The sequence below is a fragment of the Siniperca chuatsi genome, linkage group LG22 (assembly GCF_020085105.1).
Source record: "Siniperca chuatsi isolate FFG_IHB_CAS linkage group LG22, ASM2008510v1, whole genome shotgun sequence".
Lineage (NCBI taxonomy): Eukaryota > Metazoa > Chordata > Actinopteri > Centrarchiformes > Sinipercidae > Siniperca > Siniperca chuatsi.
Genome location: NC_058063.1, coordinates 12,516,856 through 12,541,727, shown reverse-complemented (window position 1 = coordinate 12,541,727; position 24,872 = coordinate 12,516,856). Strand labels below are relative to the sequence as shown.

Sequence of the window (24,872 nt, the reverse complement as noted above, 5' to 3'; positions counted from 1 at the left end):
ATATAAATATATCGAATCATAGCTCTTCCAGATTAGCGAGTGGGAGAAAGAGAGAGAGAGACAGAGAGAAATAGGTTGGGAGATAGATGAAAACCAGTAGTGACAGTTTCTATCTGTAGCTCAGTCAACTCGTGGATAAGGTTACCATGGCGCCCGGTGGTGGGAAGAATCAGGCTGATGCACTTAGCAACCAGAAAAGAGGAGCGAGTCTGTAGAGGAGCTGAAAGGCTTCGATTCCTCCTCATCATCTTGTGTACATATCACCTTACATTACAGTATGGCTATTAATACAAGGCAGTAAGGTCAGCGTGAACATGCTCGTGCCCCTTCCATAAAGTGCTTTGAAGAGCAAGATACTAGCTTTGTTGTTGGAAAACATGTTGAGTGTGATTATCTTGTTGAGTTCACAGCATTTCAAAGAAGGTTTCCTGGACACAGAAAGCTTCTGGCCTTAGTTGATACATTTCTGACAACTCCACAAATTACAAATCTACTGTAGAAAAAACCATCACCATTACAAATCAATTCACCACTTGATTGTTTACCATGAAAACTCAGAAACATACACAGTGGAGGAGTGGGCAAAATGACAAGTAAGGACGGGAAATAGAAAATTAAATCCATCTGCAGGAGATGATAATGATCTTGCACTCTACACACAATGAACCACACAACGGCAAGCTTTGACAAAACAAGTTTAACACAAGACTCAAAAGATCCACAATGCCACGCTAAAGCTACACACAACAGAGCAGTGACCCCCTAAAAAAAAACAATACACCAAGCAGGTAGGCCGAGCAAAGTTTAAAAAGACCGCAGAAACACGCCACACTACGCAATCTGAGCAGAGAACACCAGCGCACACAGGAAAGTACACAAAGGAGTGGGAGCTGATGAGAGGAGGAAGCCACAAGACAAAATGAGACAGAGCTAAGGAAGAATGAGAGAAGGCATGCAGAGGCGGAGAGGTGGTGGTGGTGTTGGGGGGGGGGGATAAAAGACAGACGAGAATGATTTCCAATTCTAACATTTATTATATCTACTCAATCACAGGTACAGAGTTTATTGGCAGGGATTATCTTCAACAGGCATCTAGAGAGGGAGTGAATGACCCAGATAAAGAATGACAAGCAATTCAACAATGTCACCAGTGCTAAGGAGTACTTGTCCTCCAATGACTAATTATTTTCACCATTGCTCATATTGCTACAGCAGGAGCTGACACCATTTAATGACTCACCGGTTTTTAGAGAGTTGTGTAAGGAAAAAAAAGCCTTTTGACATTGACATTGTTGAATTGCTCTTAACTAGAGGTGGTGGGATGGAGAGGAATACAGCATTTGTGTTGTAATGACTGTTCAGCATTCGCAGGTCCAACACTGTAAAACAATTTAATGGGTCTAGTTTGCTACGATGTTTTCTAATTGTAAATCATGAACCCATAATGCCAGGAAACACAGCTGCTAATCTCATCACTTTCACTGTTCTGAATTATAATCTTCAGAACATTCACTGACTACAGTACTGTCAAATATTGATCAATGATCCATATGCATTATGCATATATTATTAATATTCATAAGCTCTGCAATCAGTTACATCAGCACTCTTATGCACCCAAAACTACAAAATAAAGTAAAAATTTTACTGGAACAAACTAACTGGCGTGGGAAGTGACATCCAAGTAAATGTTACTCACTGAACAAAATATATACATCACTATTTACATGCTTTGCTAAGTTTAATAAAACAAATCAGTTTAAATGATTGGCAAACTGAGAAAGTCAATATCAATTTGTCATTAAAGTGCATCAGAGTCAGTGTAGTGGGAGTTTCATCATGAAGGTGGTCGGGTTTAGACCACTGGGGAGAGAGCGCACACATGCACATAACACACACACGCAAACACACAGAGCACTGGTTTGTTACACTGTAGAAATACCTGAACTGGACTTTCCCTCTCCACCTGTGTCTTGAGATTTGGAGCAGGGTGGTGGCGGGGTGAAGTTGGCTTCAGGCAGGCTGCTCTCGAAGGACAGCATGGGGGACGGTAATGAAGGCAGCAGGGTGCTGTTTGGGCTGCTGATGTCGCCCTCCCCAACGAGGGTCAGGTCGGTGTGGGTGTCCTCCTCCACAGTGCGGAGAATTGGTCGGGTGTCTATGGACCGGGAGATGGGGGACAGGTGGGTGCCAGAAGTTGGGTGGCGAGGAGGGGGCAACAGGCACCGCCTGGCTCCGGAGTGTCCATTAGCACTGGAGCTGAGGGAGGAGTCCAGGCTCTCCGAACGTAGGCTGGAGGTGAGGGCCCCCCGTGAGGAGATGCCGTTCTCCCGGGTCTGTCTCAGGGAGTCGGGGGTGGAGCAGGCCTGGTCGGGTGGGGTTAGGCGCAGGAAGTCGGGAAGCACCAGGTCTTCTTTGTTCAGGAGTCCACGCTGGTCATTGGCTCGGGTGCTCTGTGCCCGGCTCAGCAGCTCAAAGAATTCTGCAAAAAAGATCAAACAAGTTACCTCACTTAAACTTCCCGTATAGGTGAGCACCTGGAAGAAAAGGATTAGTTGGGTTTAACATGCAGCATAGCAGCCTCACACCTGCCAGAGAAAATAACCCTCCAGAGCTGCCAAAGATATCAGTTAGTCCTGAGGCAAAGCAGTGCTAGGAAATCCACCAACAAGTCAAAAAAAAAAAAGAGAAAAAGAAGGAAAAGGGGGATTTACCTTCAGCTTCATCTATATTAATCTTTTTCTGTTTTCTCTTTTCCCCTGGGAGTGCTGAGTCTGGTCCACTTGCTCTCACAGAAAAGTCCTTTGGTGTTGACCTCTCATCTCCCTGCAGATGCAACAATAACAATGCACTCTGTTAGGAGATGGAGGGATTGGGAGGGGGGGGTCGTAAGGGGGAGGCTAAGCATGAGCTACCCTGTTTTATACACTCTACTGAGCAAAGTGTCCAGATTTATGGAGACCTTCGTGTAAAGACGAGCCTGGTCCATCTGTCGGCTCTGTGTCTTAACTGACCTTTCCAGTATCTAGACCAAATGCTAACTGCCTATACGGAGAAATATGAGCAAGTGAATCAGCCACAGGCAGTGTTAGGGCAAAGAATACAAAAAAAAAAAAAAATCAGGAAATACACACCAATTTAAAGCTTGTAAATGTTAATAAAGATTAACGTGGGCCACTATCAAATGATACTGAATGTTGCAGAAGCAGCGCAGCAATAGAAAGGACAAAACACCAGATATGGACATTTAGGCAACATGTTGTATGAGAATAAAGATGTCGTGAGTACTTACTGTTGCAGAAAAACCCCTGGTTGGAGGGTGGCCTTTTAAGGAGGAGGACTTGGATTTGTCTATTTGAAAGGGAGAGAAAGAGAGAGATGTCCATGAAAAATTCATCAGGTTGAGAAATTGATGAGGAGAGAGTGAGACAGAGAGAGGGGAGGTGAGGACACTTTAGACATGAGAGACATGTTCTGCAAAACTTGAATATGTTAATCAATGGAATAACAGAGGTGGACATGATTTACAATTGGCAGTTACATTTCTGGTGACTGGTTGAGAGAGGGCAACCCAGTAAAGAAACACAGTTTACATGTTCCAGTGGGAAAAACAACTTCTCATATCCATTATAAATATAGGTAATTTCTTATTTTCTGTAATATTTAGTATTAAATATTGGGTTACAGCGTGTTAGATGGTCTTACCTTTGCCTGAAGCTGGGTCTGCTCGCTCCAACACAACTCGCAGGCCATCCAAACTCGATATGGGGGCACCCAGGTCCAAAGGCTCAGTTTCTCCACTCTAAAACACAATTTGATGGTCAACACGTTAGTATCTTCACCTGTTGTGCAGAAGTCTAAATATGTTACAATTTCTCTGGCTGATATTTGAGTTCACAAGCCTTTGCTTAATTTATAAACCATCTTTCAGCTCTGGTCTACTGTATAATACAGTTATAATGCCTGGAAACCCACAGGACTAAAATAAATCATCTGGCAGGGGTTTAGGGGAGGAGTAAAGAGTCGGCATGTTTGAGGGGTGTCGTCATTCTTAATTATAGCCCTGGTGCTCCATCTTCGGAGGCTGGGCTGAGTCAGAGTGCTAACCACCGTGTAGAGATGGAAAAGGATGCGGTCGCTTCCCTCCCCTAAACATGATACTCCACCCTGTGGCACTGTCACACACTGCACAGGCTGCTCTCTGGACACACAGGAGCTTCAAAAAGATTAAGGCATTGTAGCCATCGGGGACAACTTACTATTTTGGCCACAAGATCACTGAGGTGGAGGCCATACTTGGCCACCACAGGTCGCAGGACCTCAGTGACTGGTTTGGTAGGTTTGGCTTTCAGCCCCACGGAGCGGTTAATGGGTACCAGGTCCAATCTAGGAGCAAAGAAAGAGCACAAGTCAGCATCGACATAAAATGTGACATTGAAAGGAAATTGAGAGGCTTCGATTGATTATTCATACCTAAACAGGGTTCGCTTCTCCAGTCTCAAGTCTCGTGAGCAGAGGGTCAAGCAGTCTTGGTCCAGCACCAAAGGCTATGAGGAAAAAACATGAAACTGCACATTAGCAACACATAAAGCCCCAAACACACTACGTACCGTAGCATCTTTGCACAGTAACTAAAAGACACATTCTCCACTTTAATCCTTTTGTAACGTTTCGATTCACTTTGGTTGAATTCAGCTTTTTTCAGTTAAGTTCTAACAATGAATGCTCACAAAATAAAGTATATTGAAGTGGTAAGTGTAGTCGTTTACCAAAGTTTGATAATAAAGACAGGGTTGAGTCAATTAATTCAAGACGGGCTTGCAGCGGCATTCTGCTTTGGGATCTATTAACAGCAGATGTTCTTAGCATAAGTCAGTAAACTGCTGCCGGCGTCTGCTCCCTCACCTTCTCCCCTCCCACCAAGAAGAGGTCGACAGCAGCGATGTTGACGTTAATGGTGTGACAGAGATGTTGGAGGACTTCCCTTATGGAGGCACCGGGCCGAAGAGTGATAGAGGAGCAGGAACCGTCGGGCAGCATCACGCTGCAGTTTTTGGGGGAACGTTCCCATACTCCGACCGAGTGGCGATTATCAGACTAAGGAAACATGATTAAAAAAAGATTCAAAGGCTTAACTTAACAAGAGGGACTGGGTTATGGCTTTTAAGTGTTAAGCATACATAGATTCAGTTGTAATTGTAGCTTCAGTTTTTCTTTACCCTCTGATTTGTGCCATCCATAAACAAAAAAAGAGTAAAAAATAAAAACAACTCTGGCCTATTATGATGGCTTCACCAGACACTGGGCTGTGTGTAGCCATGGTGATCTGTCCAGAGGAATCTTACCTCAATCTTGCCAGCAGAGCAGGAAGTGGCCATCTCCAGGCTGGTACCGGATGACAAGGAGCCCTGGGACTCCCTCCGCCCATTACTGCCCCAGTAGTCTGTACAAAACAGCACAGAGGACGATGAATTCATGCAGATAAGAGACATTTGCACACTACTCGCATTAAATGGCAATGTAACACCAAGACAGTGTCAAGCTATAACATGACTAATAACAATGTTTTTTATTTATGATCGAAGTTTGTCACAACAAAATCTTGGAAGCCAAAAGGTGCATGTCATCAAACAAGATATTTGTGAATAAACAGTAGGTGTTTCATTAAATTTAAGGGAAGCTACATTCGGTGAGAGACATTTATGTTAAAGCACCAGTGTGAAATGCATATTGGGTTTTGAATACCTGTATGACCGCTTTAAGATTCAGAGGATATTCACAAACAAAACAATGAGGAATGAGCATTACTAATGTATTTCACTAAGCTTAAAAGTCTAAAAAAAAAAATCAGCAAATGACATTTTAGTCAATTGTAGCCTTTGAAATAAGACAAAGTTCAAGCTACATTATGATATTATAATAATCAAAATTCCCCCCAAAACGTTTCCCATCACCATATTGACCATGTTTTGACTTTAAAACACTGGCTCTTTGTGAACAATACCCTCCTCAGTGTGTCAAAATGTCAGAGTAGCAACAAGTCTGTGTTTTCCAGTGTACCAGTAGCGTGTGTGTGCTACTTTGATCACTGCGGGGCAGCTTTGTTTCTACATGCCTCCCCCGCACGAAGCTCATGGCAACTCTGGAGCTGGCAGCGATTTGGCGTCTTCTTCAAGGACACATCAGCACTTTGGAAGTTTGTGTGTTGCAGAAGTTTTTAACAGTGGGGATCTTCCTAACTGGAAGGCGACAGGCTTGTTAGTGGATTTCTTACCGAGATTAATGTCTCCAATGTCCTTCTTCTTTGGGCCCTTCCCGAAGCTCCTGTTGCGGGACCATGAGAAGAAGATGCCACGTTTCTTGTCAGTGCTCTCATCTCTGCTGTCTTCATTCAGTGACCTCCCTGACCTCTGCTTTCTGACTTCCTGTTGGTGGGGGGCAAAAACAAAGATTTTACCTGCCGTACTAGACAGATGAGCAATGTCATACGACCAGCCCTGCTGGTGAAGTGAAAAAGCAACAGTGGCACCTTTTTCGGAGTGGAAAGGGTGGAGCGGTCAGAGCTGGCACTGTGTTTCGAGGGCGCAGGACTGCAGGGAATCTGGTAGGGGTCTGGCAAGGGCTGGCCATCCACCTCAGCCCGCATACACTCTTGGTAAAGGGAGGACTTGAGGAATCGTGAATAGCTGTCAAATTTCATCAGGTTGAAGATCTGTAGACGTGGAGAAAAAGAGTGGTGTTTGTGAGTAAACAAACAGTGAAAGACAGAAGAAGAAGGGGTTGGTGAAAGTAATGAAGAGGAAGAGGTGAGATACACAAAGAGGCATGTAGGGTCAAAAATAAGGGAGTGAAGAAGAGAAAATGAAAAACAGACAGAAACAAGAGAGAAGAAACTACTAGTGTTAACATATGGTTACAGCTGATGTTATGACAGGTGTCTTAACAGCTAACATTTTATCACGCTCATGTGCAGGCTGAAAATATACAGATCTCTGACTGCATGTCTATGTGTGTACAGTATGCGCTAGATCCTCTGTGGGTGTATGCCAGTTTGTGTTTATCTCTCTGGTAAAGGCTCAGAGCCCTTTCGTAAACAAACCCAGATGGCCACCAAAAAAACCCAATATGCTTGTGCAAAGTGACTAAAGGCTAGATGAGAACAACCCCCCCCCAAATAATACGCAACATATTATTTATCAACCAACAGATCTTAAGAGATGGGCTCACTACTACGGCTGTCTTGTTGGTACCTGTAGCTGCTGTGTCTTGAACATGTCGGGCCGTGGGGAGGTGAGGACGTCATCAGCTAGCTGGGCTTGGCTGTCGATGTTGACCGGCATGGTGGCCTTGCTGGACAGGAAGCTGTTGTAAATCTCTCCAGCTCTCTGGGACAGCTGCAGGAAAAAGGTTTGATGATGCAGAATTTCAAGAACAACTGTATACAATGATGTTGCTAAATGTCGTCTACATCTACTCTTTTATTAATTAGTTTTGCACGCAAATTATATAGGCATCAAGATGCCATTTAATGTGATTTTACCCTTTCTATCTTACTGTGCTATAAAGTAGTGGTTCCAAACCTGGGAGTCGGGACCCACAAAGGGGTCTCGAGATAAATATGAGGGGTCAGAACTGGTTAAGGGAAGAAGAGAGAATCAAGAATTCCTGCTACACAAAAGGACACCAATCGTGTTCTTGGCCCAAAATAAACGTGGACGGCAACCAGCAGCTTGCACTGTTTATATGCAGTGTAATTTGCATGGAAAAGACCCAAAAAGGAGGAAAAGGCACAGAGTTTGGGTGAGATACTGGATGGAGAGGTGTGGGAAACCTGGACTGTATAGCCTACAGAGGGAATTGGAGGTGAGTGAACTTTGTAACGCTAACTTCAGGTAAAACTGTTTATTTACCGGTATGTCTCCTTCGGGCAACACACAAGTGACATCATAGGCCCCCAATGTCAGTCGCAAACATAAAACATGTTTAAAAAAACTTGACAATGCCTGGCAGCAGTTTAAGATTAGACTCTTTATATATCACACACTGTATGATTTTATCTGATGACTTATCCCCTCCAGGCAATGATCTGCCAATTCCCAGTGGACCACAGTATACAATACCACTATACAACAGCTCTGAGAGCATCTGTAGGTTCATACTGTGGACTTACCTGCTTTTTATCAGTTGCAGGGACATGACTGAAGTATTCACAGGCCTGCCAGAACAAGATATTCTCCTCACTGAATTCTTTCTTGAGAAATTCCTGTGGAGAGACACAGCACAAGAGTTTCTATATGATCTCAATCATTTTCTCATCTTTCCAGTTGCTGATGTTGCTGATGTTGTTGTTGTTAAGACCAGTAGTGAGGAAAGAAATTACTGGGTGCAATGTTGTGAACAAGATTGGTGTACGTGTAGGCGCAGGATAGTGTAGGCGAGTGCAGCGCTGATCAGTGTTGAGGGAAGGTGAGGAGCGAGGTGGTTCTGGGATGCCAGAACTTAATGTCGAGCCTTCTGAAGGTGTTGTGGGCTAAATTCAAAGACACATCTTTTATGTGGGAGGTCTGGTAACATAAATGAGATGCCTGTACTCACTGAGGTTGGATATTGAGAACTGGTTCTGAACTTGTACCTATTTTGCTATTCTAGCAAAATGTAATAACTGCGTGAAAACAATGTAATGCATGAAGGAAGGTGGTCTAACATGACAAAGCATTCACAGCAGCCTTGTGTAAGAATGCATAATTTTTATGCCCCTAATTACAGCTATAATGGCCAATCATCAGGTAATGGAGAAGCACATAAAAACAAGTGTAAAACTATAGAGAACATTCTTCATAAAGATGGTTTTGCTTCCAACATATTTTGGATTCCGTTCCTACTCAAATAGCATGCCATGAATAAAAACAAGGGTTCAATAAGAAACAGTCAATAAAATCCAAACAACACACAAGCCTGCTGCTCACCCACTTTGTTTTCCTCTTAAATCTGAAGCACCAAGGCACTTCATGTCAACAACTTTCACTTTTGGTAAAGTCTGGCAGGATTTAATCAACTTGAGAAACTTTTTTTCTTACCGAGAAATAGCGCACACCCACTGGATCCTGGAGGAGCCGCTCGAAGCAGGCGGCCCAGCTGGCCACGCGCTGCTCCGGAACCCCTCGATGGCTGCCTGCTCCTGGAAGACTGCCATTACTGTTCAGGCTGCTCTGGCTGCAGCATCCCTGCAACTGGACTCCACTATAGTCTGCAAGGCGGGAGAGCGAAATGCAAAGGTTAGAGGGCTCTAATGTTAAAGGGTAATTCCAGCCAGAGGGAATGTTAGCGCTATTCTCCTGTGAGCCCTCTCAGCCTTCTAAATATCCCTGTGGATTTTAGCATTTTTCCTTTTCACAATTTTGACTTGTTAGCAAGCCTGAATTTTTGAGAAGGCAAACTGAGTGCTGTAATTTAATACATAGCGGAAAACAAAGCTTTTATAAAGACTTTTGTAGATCTCCTCTAAGAAACCGTAAACAAAACATATCATGTATTGGTATACATCTTCAAAAGGCCCTCACAAACGTAGGCATGTCTATCTTTTTTGGTGAAAGTGTAAACAAGAAAACAGGCAAAACGATAAACAGCACATTTCTAACATTGGAACGATTTTGGATTCGGGTTCTAGGATATAACTAGGATACCTAAAACTTTCACTACAATCTTTTCAAAAATTTCAGTAAGAGTACACATTTGGCTTAGGGAAATTGTAGGAAAGGGGAAAGACAAATAATTTTTTCAGCAATATAATAAAAGCATTGATCCTGAGTTAAGTCTTAAAACAATCTAGACACAATGGAGAGCCAAAAGCTATAAATGCACCAAACATAATTACAAACAGAAAATGGATTATAAGATATAAGACTATAAGATAATGGTCAAGGGGTTTGGCTCTTTACTGTTACACTTTACAGCTTTGTTACACCTCTCACTGGTGAATGTTACACAATGACTGAATGTCAAAGTTCAAAACATGTTATGAGGTAAGTGCTAACAGGTCTGATTGCATCCCACAAAGAGAAACAGCAGATGTCACTCAGTTGGTAGTAGAGGAGTGGGGGGGTAAGTAGAAAGAGGGAGCAGAATAAAAGAAGAGAGAACAAGGGGAGACATGGCTGATTTAAGGGACACGAGGAGGGAGAGTGGGTGGGGATCCAGGAACTGGTACTCAACTAAAGTGGGGGCGTGGGCCTGCAATACCTGCTATCATGGCAGCAGATGGCCACTTTAGAGCTGTGGGCCGACCAGGCAGGGAGCGCATGGTAAAAACAAAAAACAAAGGGTCACAGTGGGATTTGTTACAGATACATAGCTGTTGTCATTCTGTTGAGAGTCAACTGGTTGGCATAGGCAACTGGTATTAACAGAGTGTATCTCTGCTGTTGGGAACAGAAATGTTAGCTAGGTCAGGTATGGTACAGCATATCTTCATCTTGCCGGCACGCCTGCACAAGAGCTAGGGTGGATTTACAAATAGGTGTAGTTCCAACTGTGGCGTTGTGAAATAAAAGCACTGTAGTAGTACATGACATCACTAACATACTTACAGTGAGGTCTTTCAGATTATGAATAAGGTGGCCTTTACATGACCTTTTAAAACCTACAGTATATGCTAGTTTCTTAGCGATTTCCCCAACAGAATCAATAGACGTGTCATTAAAATTGCATAGATTTTATGTTAAGTATGACAATCTGAGGAACTGTGAAATGTTCTTTTTTTACAAATAACCGTTTCCCTGTGTCACTGAAAGCCGCTGTATAAGTCCGCTGACAAGCCATTTCTTTGGACTTTTAATTTATTAGGACTAGGATCTGTGTTTACCACATTGTGTGCTGCTCAGTTAATGAGATGGCTTTAGAAAGCAAACAGCCGTGCATGTCTGATCCACATCCACAGTGAAAGGAGCGGAGCTGCACTCCTCACCGCAGCCTCGGTCAGCCTGTTAGCAAATGTAAACTGCTATGAAAGGGAAGACCAGACAGCATGCACGCTAGCCCCGACTGTAACCCAAAACACGCTCAACAAACATCCTTTGTTAATGAGACATTCTGCCTACAGTGAATACGCTAAGTCTTTTTATTAGACCATTTTATTGAGCAACTACAAAGTTCTGTGTTGAGAGTAGAGCAGAAAATGAGAAATAAAAATTCAGACCCTAAAAAGGCTGGGCAAAGCACTGCAAGATGGACACAATCAAAACATGTTCCTTAAGAAAAAATGTTTTAAAGAGTTTTAAGTATTCACTTACAGAGCTGGCATTCTATCCTATATTTCTTATCAAATGATCATGTTTAGATTTTTAGAAAATAGTGTTTTAAAGTAGTAAAAAAGGAATGGTACTCACCACCATCTGAGGAAGCAGCAGACTGAAAGAGAACAAAGAGAGACATGAGTGAGAGGCTGCCCTCATGACCTCCTGTGCTGAGACAAGAGACTGAAGACGGTGCTGATAGCAGTGTCTCTTCAGGCATCCCACCAGTCGCTCTGAGGTGTGTCTTTGTGGTTTGTATGTGTGAGAGTGTGTGTGTGTGCTACAAGGAAAGGGTTGGATCTTGGGTCCATTAATTTGTAAGTGGGTGGACCCCTTGCCTCTACCACACACAGATGTTCACACCTCCACATCAGGACCCAACCCTCATTTTATATATTCATATTGTCTTCAGAGCCCTTGAATGTGTGCATTCCTGCTAACTGCAGTCACAAAGATCAGAGCTCATCAAGGCAGGGCTATTTGAGAAGCCATCAGTGGCCGTAATGGTCTTCTTTTCACTTGCTAATTCGAGGAACAAGTGGTTTATGCATGTGTAGATGTCCCTGAATAAAAGGCAAACAGCACAAGCACCCCTATTGGGCGTGGAAATTACACAGTGACAACTTTCCATAATTAGGTGTAATTATAGCCACAGAATAATGCTAAATAAAACACCACCCGTGTCTGCTCTTATGATGGATCAACAAATATCTACTTGGCAATACTTCAATTTGAAATCACTGCCTCAGCATTGGGCTTCTGTAAAACCTGTTAGCATCATCTTGGTTAGGCTAATAAAGAGAGATTTAAAGCCCAAACTGTGAAGCTGTTGTCGCAAATACATTTAAATGCAGGGGAGGATATGAGAGGCGCATCTTAGGGCTTGGTCCAAGAACACTCGATAAATCGGTGCGTTGGAGGATTCATCTGAAAAGGGGAGACTATTTCCAGAGGAGTGTTTTCTGAGCTGCCACTTCAAAGTGTGAATATTCAAGGCTGATAATACGTCTAAACAAGGCTCTTATTGCCAGGCTGGTGCCTTGGTGTGAGCAGTACACACAGTTTGTGCTTTAGTGGAATTGCAGAATACTAGACTGTAGAGCTACAAAACTATAGAACAATTAAATTTAATTGAAATGATGCAGCCTGCTGAAGCTATTTTTGAAAGTGAAACATACAGATATACATTTTCCTGTCGGATTTTATTCATAGTATCATTTCTAAATTGGCGGATTTAATTGATAGTTTTCAGTTTGATCAATCAGCCATAGAACAAGCCCAGACATAATGCGGACCAGCCTATTCTTTTAAGTTTTTGTTGATGCTACTGGTCGTCTGAAGGCAGGGGACATGACCACGGACATGTGCACTGTCGTGACGCGTTGTTCCATTTTGGGAGTGACCACATGTAAAAGCTCTATCAGACATAGACCGCTAAACCACTAATTGTCTGTCACAGCTTCTTTACAACTCTGTTGCTGCTGAGTCCAACCTCATATAGTCAACACCCAAAAGCCTCCCCTTCAGTGGTGGTTAGCATGTGTACAGTAATCATGGTGGGTAGGATGAGGACCAACGTGAAGCCGAAACAGAAGACAGAGAAAAGAGAGAACACCCACTCCATGTGTCTTTCCGTTTGGTCTAAAAGCAGCTAAAACTTAAATTTTAAATATATACAGTATTGCGACTGTGGTTCACTGTTGTTCAAAGAACAAGACAGGCATCAGACAATGTGACGTACATTTCAGTTTTGAACAAACAAAAGGTCTCCAGGCTGAAACTGGTGGTGTATTCACTCCTATCCATACTTTGGGAGTCAATATTACTTTTAAACACCAAACCTATATATGGAGAGATTTGACTTCCAAGCTGACAAAATATGACAGACATCAACTTCTTGTAAGAGTGGAACTTCCACTTATTCACAGACATGCAATAAGAGTGGGAGTAAATACAATAAATAGTAATGAATGTCCTCCTGACACACACAGTTGATCTTTTAAACCACACTCATGTCAGAGGAAAATTATGTTGATGACAAATACATGATAAGTTGCGTAAGCAGGCGGAAGTGTAAATAAATGGAAATGTTGCAAAATCCTGCATCTAAGCTGACCAACTGTGACATAATTTATTAGATTGAATTCAAATTCGACTTGCATTCTCAAATGGGGCAACTAACTAATTACTTTCATTGTCGCTTCATTTGTTGATAATTTTTTTCAAACAATAGATTGATTAAATGCCCGTCACAAGTTCCCAGAAAGCAAGGGGACCTGTTCAAACTGCTTGTTTTGTCCAACCAACAGTCCAAAACCAAAAGATATTCAGTTTTATAATGATATAAAACTAGGAAAAGTAGCAAATCCTCATTTGAGAGGCTGGAAGCAACCAATGTTTTGCTTTTTAGCTTGATTATTGACCTAAATGATAAATCTGCTATTAAAAATTGTTGTTGGTTAATAATCTGTGGATCAACCAATCAATTGACTGAGAGGGTGGGTGTTTATATGTTTGAGGCTGCAGGGGGTAGACCACACACACCGCTGTGTGTTTTTTAACTCGTTATTTCTTCCTTGCCCTCAAATCCACTACAATGAGGCTGATGTGATGACCCAAGCACACCATCACCTCTTGTCCACACACTCCCTTCCTCTGTTGACACCTCTGGTGACGAGCTGGTCCACCATGGGTGGCTCTGAAGTACTACACGCCCTCTTTGATCCTTTTCATGTAGGGCTGAATTTCAGAGATCCCATTTCCCAGCTGGAATCCCCCTGAAAGCTGTCCACATTAGGTTGTTACAAACCAAATGGACACACAATTCAATTTACAGCGAGTACCCTGGCTCCAAGTGGAGCAGGATTTGGCTCTCCAGTTGGAAAATGGTCTGCCAGCTTTACTGTGGTACGGCCCCCACGCCGTACAGTCTGGCATCCCGAGACACCACATGCTGAAGGAACGTAGATGATCACACCAAGACAGATTTATGTGTATGATCTGAAGTGAGCCACATCGACAAAAACACACTTCCACCAGTGTTAAATCAGCTGCCACATACACACAAGTGTTAATGTCACCCATTAACACCCCTCACAGAGTGTATTTCGCATCTTTTAAAAGTAACTTTTATCTTTTGGACTTGTTTAGGCGTGTTCCTACCTTCAAAAAACTGGGTTGAGATGTACCCTGTTCAACACTTTACCACAGTCAGATTGAAAAAAAAGCCTCCTCTAAACTTTTACACAAGTCACGGCTGATTCTAGCACCCCGCAAACAAACAACCATGAGTCCCCGCCGCTTCAAACAGCTGTTCTGAGTGGGAGAGAGACAAGCGACAAAGAGAGAGATTAATGAGAAAAACAGCTGACATGAACAAAAGGAGTCTCCCCGCTTCATACAGAGGAGGAAGACGAGGCTCGCTCGGCAAACCACAGTTTACTTACAGTGTTGAAGTTCCAGGTCCTCTTGAAGGAAAGTCTCTTTTTGAGACTCATTGTTCCCTAGTCTGCTACACCAGCAGCACACAGACAGATTATGTGTGTGTGTGTGTGTGCGAACGCATACCTGAACATTCCCCACCCAAAACTCTGCAAACCATGTCTGTACAAGTCGGAGAGAGAGGAAAAGAGAGGGAGGGAGAGAGCGGCAGAAATTTGACAAGGTACTGGACAGAAAGGGAGAGGAGGAGGAGGAGGGGGGTGAGAAGGAGGAAAGAAAGATTTCCTTACTCCACAGCTGTTGCCATGGCAACCCACCCGAAGATACATATAGCCTCTGCCACAGTGGCATAAAGGAATCAGATGAATTAACCCCATCTTTATTCCCCTCAAAAAAATTAAAAAATAAAATAAAACCCACACACTCGCCATGTCAAAACCACACTGGCCTTTCCCCCCCTCTTTTGTTTCCAGTTGGGGCACTCTGTCTTTACTTGTAAGAGAGAAGAAATACCCAGTCAGCTTAAAATGAAACCAGATGAATTTTGTTTAATCAAAATAAAAAGTTTGGTAGCCCACGAGTTGAACTCTGAGCTTCATTATCCGCTGTCACAAAGGACCATTCTTACGCCCCCAACAGTAATAATTCTATCAAGCGGTGTTTTCTGCTAGCAATTTAGCTCATGTACCAAAAAAAGAAAATTGGTTTTTATTCTGGCATCACTCCTTGTCTCCACTGCAGCACTGTGCCTCCACATTTCTGGCAAATCTCTACAATCAGTATGCTGACTGTTTTTGGACAAACTATTATTCTTAAAGCATGGGTGGCTCCTTCTGAGGTTTTCCCATAGCAAAAGAGCTAGCATTCTTTGGACTTAATTTTGCCGTAAATAATGGATAAGATACAGTGTTTATTAACAGCCTGGTTTTCATGGTAGATTTCCCCTGTCTAATTAGATTTCTACATGGTCTATCACTTTGGAAATTGGATGTTTGTCATATGTGCATGGCTGTGTTGATGGTTCAGAGGGGGCAATCGCAGATGACATCTTAACCCCCTCAGGAGGGGTGTGTGTTTGTGTATGCAAACACATGAAAGAGAGAGGACAAATGGGGGAAGGAGTGAGAGAAAAGGCCTTAGTATGCTTCAAACACACTAGGTTATACAGTGTTGCACTGAATTGTACAAATGCAGATAAATAACAACGCACACTTCTGGACAGTCTCTCCTCAAAGAGACCTTTCATATGTTGCACCTGGTTGTACACACAAAAAGTGACCGAAGTAGTTGTGTGAAGATAGAAAAAAAAAAAGTTATGAGAGAAGTTTCCCACCTCTGCACACCTGGTTACTGCGTAAAGTGAGCAGACAAATTGTGGATTTTAGTTACAAAAATTGTCGGACGCAGCCTTCACAAAGATAAGATGAGACAATGAAATACGATCCAGAAAAGTAATCCAACAGGAATGTGTGCTTGCATGAATTTGATTGGCCAACACAGCACCATCCAAAGTTGCAGTTTTGATGTTCATCAGTGCACGTTGTATCACTTCCTGTTAGTGCAAAATAGTACATTCAACACTATACTATGCAGATAATTACATACTTTAAGCTATAATGCAGAATTGCAACACAGAAAGACTGAATGTGTAGATAAATCATTCATGCAGTAATTAGAAGCTATTCATGGTGCTGAGCTGAGTCATCCATAATTGTGTTCACAAAATCACAGGACACAGAACAATTCAGCCCTTCAGGTCTACTTTTGCCCTTTGACCTCCCTGAGTGTTCACTGCAGCCAGGTGAGCACAACTATAAGCACATAACAAGAGCAAAGCATGTTGGAACTCTTCCAACCATACCTGCAGGAAAAGCATTTTTTCTATCTCTTGCTTTGGCAAGAAACTGCTGCCACAAAGTAAATAGGTTTCACGTGAGCTCTGAGCCGCCACTTGATTTAATCAATTTGCGAAAACATTTCTAGACAGGCTTCACAGCAACAATTAGCACTGCTTGTCACAAGACCTCACTAATTGCATGTCAAGTTCTCCACCAGGCAATCTTGACTGAAGATGGAAAATAATCTCGGTCTGCTATCTGCGGCAGATGACAAACTATCCCCTGAAAATAACATTAAGAAAGAGCCTTGCATGGAGGCAACTTCCTTCTGAGGGAGAAAGGGCGAGGGCGCGGTGACTGATAAGATGGAAGAGACATTTCTTTCCCAACCAAGCAAGGAGCTTGGGGGAGAGAGAGAGGGAGACAGACTTAGATTTAGAGAATTATGAAACTCCTCTGACAATATCTAAGTGAAGATAGTGTAGACAGACAACCGTGTGTTTGATTTTAGGAGGCTAAGGATTGGGATCCAGTGTTTTTACTGTGGGAAATCTTGTTTGCCACAGCAAATCTGCCAGACACTATCACATTAGCAAGGATCTGATGAGGTCAGCATGCTTATGTGATGCAAGGGGGCCAGGAATGGTAAACAACATGAACACAATTAGCGTCTCCTTAGATTTCCTATCTGCAATATGTCTATCTATCACGGGCTGTGAAACTCTATAGAACTCGTCAGACAACAACATGTTTTCATGATGTGCACAGAGCAAATATAGCACATCTTAATATGTGACTTATGCTCCATTGAGGAATCCTATTTTTGTCTTGAGAGCCTCAAAAAGGATGCCAGAGGTGTAATTCATATGATCTAATTGAGTTTCACATGTTCTAGGAAATCACTTTTAGATGTTTTTCCACACTGACACTAATGATTCTTGAGTCAGTTAAAGTCTTAAAACCAAAAAGGTGAAAGTAAAAGGCTTGCGATTTGTGCAAAAATCTTCATCAACACGACAAAACGTAATAGTGTGTTGCAATTAACTTGGTAGTTCCAGATGTCTGCCTCTACAGTAGCATAATAAGACGGTGTAGTCCCTCATTCTTCCATAGTAGCATAATAGTTATTGTAAAACAAAACATAGAAAAAAAAAGATTTGTCTAATGGCAAAATCCAAATTCAGATTCAGAACCCAAATTTAACCAACCAATGCTTTGGCCAAGGGATTTATTTCCTCAAAATTTTAGCCAAATTGTTTTTTATATTTTACAAACAAACATACAGGGGTGAAACGAGACATCCTTCATATCTGTTGGTGAAAGTCATTATTTTACCCAACTAGCAGAGAAAGAAAAGCAAGGAATTTAAGGCTCATATTTACATTAAAAAACTTTAGATATTTTGTGTATCTTTTGTGTACAATCATGTTATGTTATCCATGCATACAGATGAGACTAAATTCCAGGACTTGAGTGGGAATTTTTAGAAGAAGTTCAATCTAAAAACTAATCTAATAAAATGTTTTTTCCTGTCAAACAAACAAATAAAGATCTTCAATCAAACATTGCACTGATGCTGGGTGGATACATTTCTGGCCCTGGGCCCTGAGCCATGAGAGTCCAGACTTGTGCTGAGGCCTATTTTAAGTGTAATCCCCTCAACTAACAAATGGGTTGTTCTCAATGTCTTTAAAAACATGAGCGATTTACATGCAAACAGAGGCCATCGGCACAATGTGTTTCATCTCTTAATCCCCCTGATCGCCAGTAATCTATTGCCCATTCCCCAACTCTAACCGGTTGGCCACAGCAGATGGGTACGGCTCTGCTCCTTTCTGGATTAAAGTGGCATTACTATGATTTGTTCAGTGTTGCTGGTGTGCGTGTGTGTTATAAATATAAAAGCTGACAGAGAGTTCTAGCATTCCTCTGAATGGAGATGTTTACCTTTTATCCTTTGCTGAAGAATTTTCTTTCCCAACTTACAACAACAATGTAAATTCTGATCTTAACCTGCATGAACCCGTACAGCTCTTAGCATCGGACTCACTACCTATAACTATAACTGTGAAGTGACAAAAAGGAATCTTGGCATGTCACAGGTGGTCAGGTTGGAGGAAATGCTGTATACAAAATGAGGAACAAATAAAATGCATTTGATTTACAAGGCACAGCTGAAGCCCACAAAAATGGAATAACTTCAGAGAGGGAAACTAGAACCAGTGACCACGACCCCTCCCATCTCAATTTATTATCATAGATAAAGGGCTGTGCTCACATGAGCCTGGAGGGCTTGAGATGGATAAACCACATAAGATGCCACCACACCCTGTTACTGCTCTCTTTCTCTGCCATAAAAAAACAGCAGGAATGGACTTTCCAACCGGAAACCTGACACTTATAATTAGCCCTGTGAGTCCCCCTGGTTTTCCACCAAACTTACACGAAAACTTAGTGTACAGTGTTTTGAACAGTCTGGGTGCTTGGGTACATTTGTTGTGTGATGATAAGGCCACGGTATGAATGAATATCTGCCTCCTGGAAGTGTACAAAGCTATATGTTGCCAATGACAAGGAACTGCCATAATTGTTTACTTCCTGTGTAGGTCCTCCTGACCTTACACCCCACTGTCTAATGCTTTTGGTCATGCAGGGAACCTGAGCCGGTTGAGTGAGGCTGGGAAAGAAGGGAAGGCAAGTTTGGTTTAAGTTCATCCCTCGAGGCTAAGAGCTACAGGATGGCAATTTGTCTTTATGGGTATTTGGCATGCCGATAAGTTCATGGCAATGCTCACAGTGGCAAAAAATGCAGAAATACATACATTTGAGTGTGAGCCTTTGTCTACACACACAACCTATATCTGCATCCTTCCTTCAAGACACTTATTTGTCTCTGTCATATGTAAACTAACTGTACAGGTCACCTTTTGCTTTAGTGTATATTTCATAATATGAAAGTCATCTAGTACTACATTATTACATAATTTGCATTTCAGGGCAACCTTGTTATCTACTGCCTTAAGACATGCCATGATGGTAACGGTCAAAACATGAACAATATGCAGCACTTTACTCAACCTAAAGCAATGAGGTCCTGCAATAACCAAGCTACATAAAACAGATATATCATATTTCTTTATGTTGACCTCAGGATGAAGATGCTATAGAAATAGTTTCACGAGGGAAAGTTAGTGTTTAGCCTGCCAAAGTAGAGCGCCAAGTCAATCCCTCACAATATCACAGGGAGAGTAACTTGGCCGCCTCAACAATCCATGTTTATGACTTCCACAGTGCGAAGTAGACAAGACCTTGGCCTGGTTTTGCAGCATCTTGCGCCAACACAAGGTCAGAAAAATATCTACTACATTCACTTTCTGAGCCTCCCTGCAATTCCTCTCCAGTCCAGTTCAAACAAGACAAGCTGTCTTGCTCAATGCCTCAAAGATGGGAAGCAAACGTGCCCTGGCCTCGTCTGAGCTACAGGTGTGAGGTAAAGAGTTGAACACGGCGAGCTGCCCACTGTATCCCAGACATGTCTAAACTGTTACCAGGGAGGTGATAAAAGACTTTGGCAGTTCCAAAGCCGTTCCTTGTTGAGTAACCTCCACACCCTTGGCAGTAGATTCCCTTTCAGTGAAGCAGAGAAATGTAATAATAGTACGATTGAGGAAGGTAAACAGTGTGTGGGGAATGAATCACCTCCAGAAGTTGTGTATCACATCCCTAGACATCCTGGTTCAGACCAGGTCTTCCTATGGCCAATCAACAGGGGATGATGAAGAGCTGTGTGGTTAACTAAAAAAAAAAAAAATCATAATCCTGAATGTTGATAGATGATGTCATAGAGTGGAGAGTGGAGCTGCAGTGAATCTCCGTCGAGAGATGGCGAGGCAGCGGGTATTTTCCGTGGTTACAGTGTGGTCAAACAGCAAACTCAGCAACCACAGTTACATCTGGTCATCTGGTTATTGGCTGTTGCATATTCATACTCTGAGCAGCTGGACAGTTAAATAACTTCTTCTCAAGTTTTGTTGTGTAAATGTGCTGTTTTTCCAGCCGGTGGTTTTGGAGAAAGCAGTCTATGTAATTGCAATAAAACCTCTTGCGGGAGAAGAGAAGAAGAGGAAGGAACCATAGTGGAGACATTTAGAAAATGTCAGGCTGTTTAGTCTTTGCATCCTATAATGCTAGCCTAAGGATACATTTTGTGAGCACAACTGTCCACCCACACTCCAGAGCTGGCCATGTGATGTCAGCGAGATAAAAGTGCGTCGTGTTCTCCTGCCTCTACTGCTAATCCCCAGGAACACACTATCCCTGCTCATTTTCTCAAGTCATAACACCCACATCAAAAATAGAGGGAAGATTTTCTATAATGAAGTATGGCATAGAATTTTAGCAACTATTATAATATGTATAATAATCATAACTCTAAGTTGTAGGTGCACATAGGTTGGTTGCTTGTATATACTGTATGTATGTTTCTTTAAGACCTACTGTATGAGCAACAAAGATCATGCAGCACCAAAAAAAAAAAAAAAAGTATTTTAGCAAAAGCTTGTGTGAGATAAGTGAATAAGAGGGCTGGTGAATCAGAGCGGGGACATGCCTGCACAAAGCCAATAGGGGCAAGGCAAAACCACAGGCAACCATTTTAAGTTCAAACTAAACTGTGGCTGTTACATGATCACCTAAAAAGTACAATGCAACTGAACATCCACTGAGCATTTAATTCTATCTCAAAACAACAACCTCTGATCTCAGTTTCCCTCACACCGAATCTAACTTCTCCCAATGGCACCAAATGATTGCAAAAAGGGTCACTTCTCAGGGCAAGTGCAACAAAGCGCACTTCATTCAAAGGCCCTCAAGCAAGCCTTTATGTACAGTTTACAAGAATAATCTTGGGTAACTTCACAAAACCCTTTTAGTATAACGTCTAATTTAAAGTCAGCGTGCATCCTGATATAGATGCTAGACCACATTTTGCTGTATACAGCAGCGCAGTGTGTGTCATACAGCACCATGAGAGTTCAGCTGGCACTGGTCAAAAACATTCCTCTGACAGACCACACAAGCTAACCAGTGTGTGCCGCTCAAAGGCTACAACAGGAGCTACAAAGAGCCCAAAGAAGGAAAAGTAACGGTGGCGGGGAAGATAGTGTGGAAGATGAAGATGGCATCACCAAACAGAAGAGGAGAGGAGACAGACAAAATAATCAAGACTCGAGGATTTCACGACAAGACTTACAGAGTTGAGAGTTAAAGTTTGCTCCATGTATGGCGCTGTGTGCGTGTGTTTGGCTTCTCTTCAGCGCTGCTCCACACGCCTGGTGTGTGTAAACGAGTCCATCCGCTAGAGTTCCGCGGCGCGTGTGCGAGTCGGCGTTTGCAGTGCAGAGAGACAGAGCTCAACGGGGGGAGGAGAGAGCGTGCAGGAGAGCTGAAAACCCTGACAGCTACTGGGAGTTCAAAAGCTCCCTCTCTCTTCCTCTGCTGCCGGTTCCTCTCTCTCTCTCTCTCTCTCTCTCTCTGCTGTAAATTCCTCCTCTTTCCCTCTCTGTTCACCTCCCTCCCCGTCTCTGTGTCTTCATGCCTTCTCTTGGTTTCTGCTACGCCCACAGCACAGATCTATTACCCGCAGGCGTGCAAACAAGAGCTACTAATGTCTCCACACCTAAAAGGATAGGAGAAACTTCACACTCATGGAGCAAAAGAGGTGCCCCAAATTTGCCAGCAGGCACCTATAGAGTATGCCTGAATAAAACAATGTGCATTAACTAACGGCTTGCATTAACAGATGTTTACACATACAGCAACACCTCAGAAGAAGATAGAGTCGGTGTGAACATGGGCACAGCAGCCTGCTAATGGTGTTACCGCTGCAAAGTTGAACACACTGTCATCTGCTGCACGTCGCGGGCGCAAAGCATCTGTTTGGAGCTAGAAACAAGGAGTCTGTGATGAGCAAGAGATCATAACGGTGGAGCGGTGCAGAGGGTGGGATGTGGGGGCATTTGCAGTAGGGCTGCGACAAGCTGCGTGTGGAAATGAGCACATTCTTCGACATGCCCAAACATAAGGGGATCTGACAACAGCATGCTGACAAAGGTCAGCAAGCATCAAAACACTCTTCCTCACAAGATGCAGGGAAAACGAATCAGCACAAACACAGAATTATACAGCAGTTTCTCCTCTACTGAACCAGAAAGGTACACATCGAAACACATCAAAAGCACGATTTTATATATATATATATATATATATATATATATATATATATATATATATATATATATATATATATATATATATAGCAAAAGCTACGTGAGCCTTTGTAATGTGATGAAAAATAACAAGCATTTGCTCATTCCTGTGCTAGCCACTGTGACGCACACCGCCGACCATGGAAAAAGCAACACAGCCACACGCGTCCAAATTGTTCTGGGCTCGTCCACAACATGCAGCGAGGCCACATACAGGGGTTATCCGCAGGGGTCTGCCCCGAGCACTGATGGTGAACTCCAAAATAGTTTCACGGTGTCCTTGTGAGTCCAGATGCATCCGCTGACTTAGAGCTTATCACGTACTTTTGCAAAACTTGCCATGAGAACAGTCCCTCAGAACATCCTTCACAACAAGTCAGGAAGCGCTGCAGAAACACTTCAACCCCTCGAGTTTGTACCCGCACTGCTAATCATTGAATTTGTATAGGCAAGGAGTAATTTCAGGGCAACAGTTTAGAGTTGTTCATAGGCTTGATAGGTTGATCGTTTATTATCCGTATTCTCTCTGAAGTGGAGAGAAAACAAGTTCTCAGGCTTCACTTTCTCTCATGTCTGACTGGACAAAAACACAAATAGTTCCCTAAATCTGTTGCTAAAGTAAAACCACCAACTTTTCCATATGTATAAGTCTTTATAAGGACATAATTGGTAATGCCATTGGATGGGCTTTGGTTTGCTGTGGCAGGGGCTGTTAGAAGTGCACCATCTGATCTCTGACCATGAACCCAGGGTGAAGCTCAGCCCTTGAAACAAGAGCTCAGGTGGAAAGTGCTAGGTGAGGATCTAATTGCCTTTGACAACCATAAAAGATTCCCTATGGTGTTTTTACTTGGAATGTATAGACCAACCATGATATAAAACTGCATGGGGTAAAATACTGTCCTTGATTAGATGCGGTCTGAATACCTATGAGAACTGATTTTCTGATTTCTTGGATGTTATCTAATAGGAGGTAGAGACCGAGTGATATTATCGCCAGATATTAGCTAATCAGAAATATATCAGTGTGTGACGGCCAACATCGCAGTACAGAAATGCCAAAGATATGTTTGGGACAATTTATAAACAGTGTTGCCATTATATAGTTACATAGTGTCCACCAGAAACCACTGACAAATTTATTTTTCAACAGTAAAATATCCAGATCGAGATATATATAGGTTATAATTCTTTGAAAACTAAATTGAAGGGATCCTTATCAAAGCTGCTTGTCTTATGTTATCCGCCACTGACTGATATATATGAAGTTTTGGATGGGGAAATTGAACGTCTAACACTCTTCACTCCTTCAACAATTGCAGTCGATATGGCTCTGTGCGAAACAAACAGCCTCCGTTTGCATAGCAGTGACTATGTTCAACTGTTTGAATAGAAATGGATTCCCACTGGTGTTTTGATAAAAACTGGTGTTTCCCTTGCAAAAGAATATATTGTAATATTATGTAACCAAAGAAATCATGGTGACATTCCTGAAACAAGAAGTATTACTCCAGCTTGCTGAATGCAGATTTTCAAAATCAGTTCGAGGGAGAGACACTGACAAGTTTGAAGCAGATCAGCTAAATGAAAAATCCACATTCAAAACTCAATAATTCCAGCATCCCAAATTAAGTCTTGTTTAATCAAACAAAAACATTCATGTCATTATATGGACAACCACATTCTATTTTCCATTATACATAAATGCCAAACCAAACTTCAGCTGTTTAAAATCAGCCATTTATTCAACAGCCAACATGTCAGAGCTTGAAAATGTACAGAAACCATATTACCCATGATGATTGCATGTTTAAGGCCAGTAGGTTTGTTTGACATTACTGAGACTTACAACATATTAGACCAGTCTGAGTCTGTCTCTCCCTGTTGGTGTCACAGCAGCTCCTGAGCAGAGTAGAGATGTGAAGTCCAGGTATAACAGGCGCAAAAAACATTGTGTAACAAAGCAAACTCGAGGTGTAAAAAAGAGAACTCAACGCAATACTACAAGTGTGAAAGCAGCTTTCTCTCCGGCCAAT

General features: G+C 42.4%; 1 protein-coding gene across 7 annotated transcripts in view; it reads right to left on the bottom strand.

The window, feature by feature from the left end:
• Window positions 1-24,872, bottom strand: part of rgs12a (regulator of G protein signaling 12a) — a 37,926-nt gene that overhangs the window by 5,753 nt on the left and 7,301 nt on the right. For 2 of the 7 annotated variants that reach the window (XM_044183712.1, XM_044183711.1), the window contains exons 4-18: window positions 11,385-11,406; window positions 10,240-10,272; window positions 9,078-9,247; window positions 8,171-8,263; window positions 7,251-7,394; window positions 6,530-6,712; window positions 6,275-6,425; window positions 5,346-5,443; window positions 4,906-5,097; window positions 4,474-4,547; window positions 4,260-4,386; window positions 3,706-3,802; window positions 3,293-3,351; window positions 2,715-2,826; window positions 1,943-2,482 (exon numbers count right to left, since the gene is read on the bottom strand). In XM_044183712.1, the coding sequence (XP_044039647.1) occupies window positions 1,943-2,482; window positions 2,715-2,826; window positions 3,293-3,351; window positions 3,706-3,802; window positions 4,260-4,386; window positions 4,474-4,547; window positions 4,906-5,097; window positions 5,346-5,443; window positions 6,275-6,425; window positions 6,530-6,712; window positions 7,251-7,394; window positions 8,171-8,263; window positions 9,078-9,247; window positions 10,240-10,272; window positions 11,385-11,406 (2,095 nt within the window). Of the gene's footprint in view, window positions 1-1,942; window positions 2,483-2,714; window positions 2,827-3,292; window positions 3,352-3,705; window positions 3,803-4,259; window positions 4,387-4,473; window positions 4,548-4,905; window positions 5,098-5,345; window positions 5,444-6,274; window positions 6,426-6,529; window positions 6,713-7,250; window positions 7,395-8,170; window positions 8,264-9,077; window positions 9,248-10,239; window positions 10,273-11,384; window positions 11,407-14,737; window positions 14,871-21,821; window positions 22,096-24,872 lie in introns of those variants that run through there. The other 5 variants (XM_044183716.1, XM_044183715.1, XM_044183717.1 and 2 more) reach the window with 5 other exon arrangements.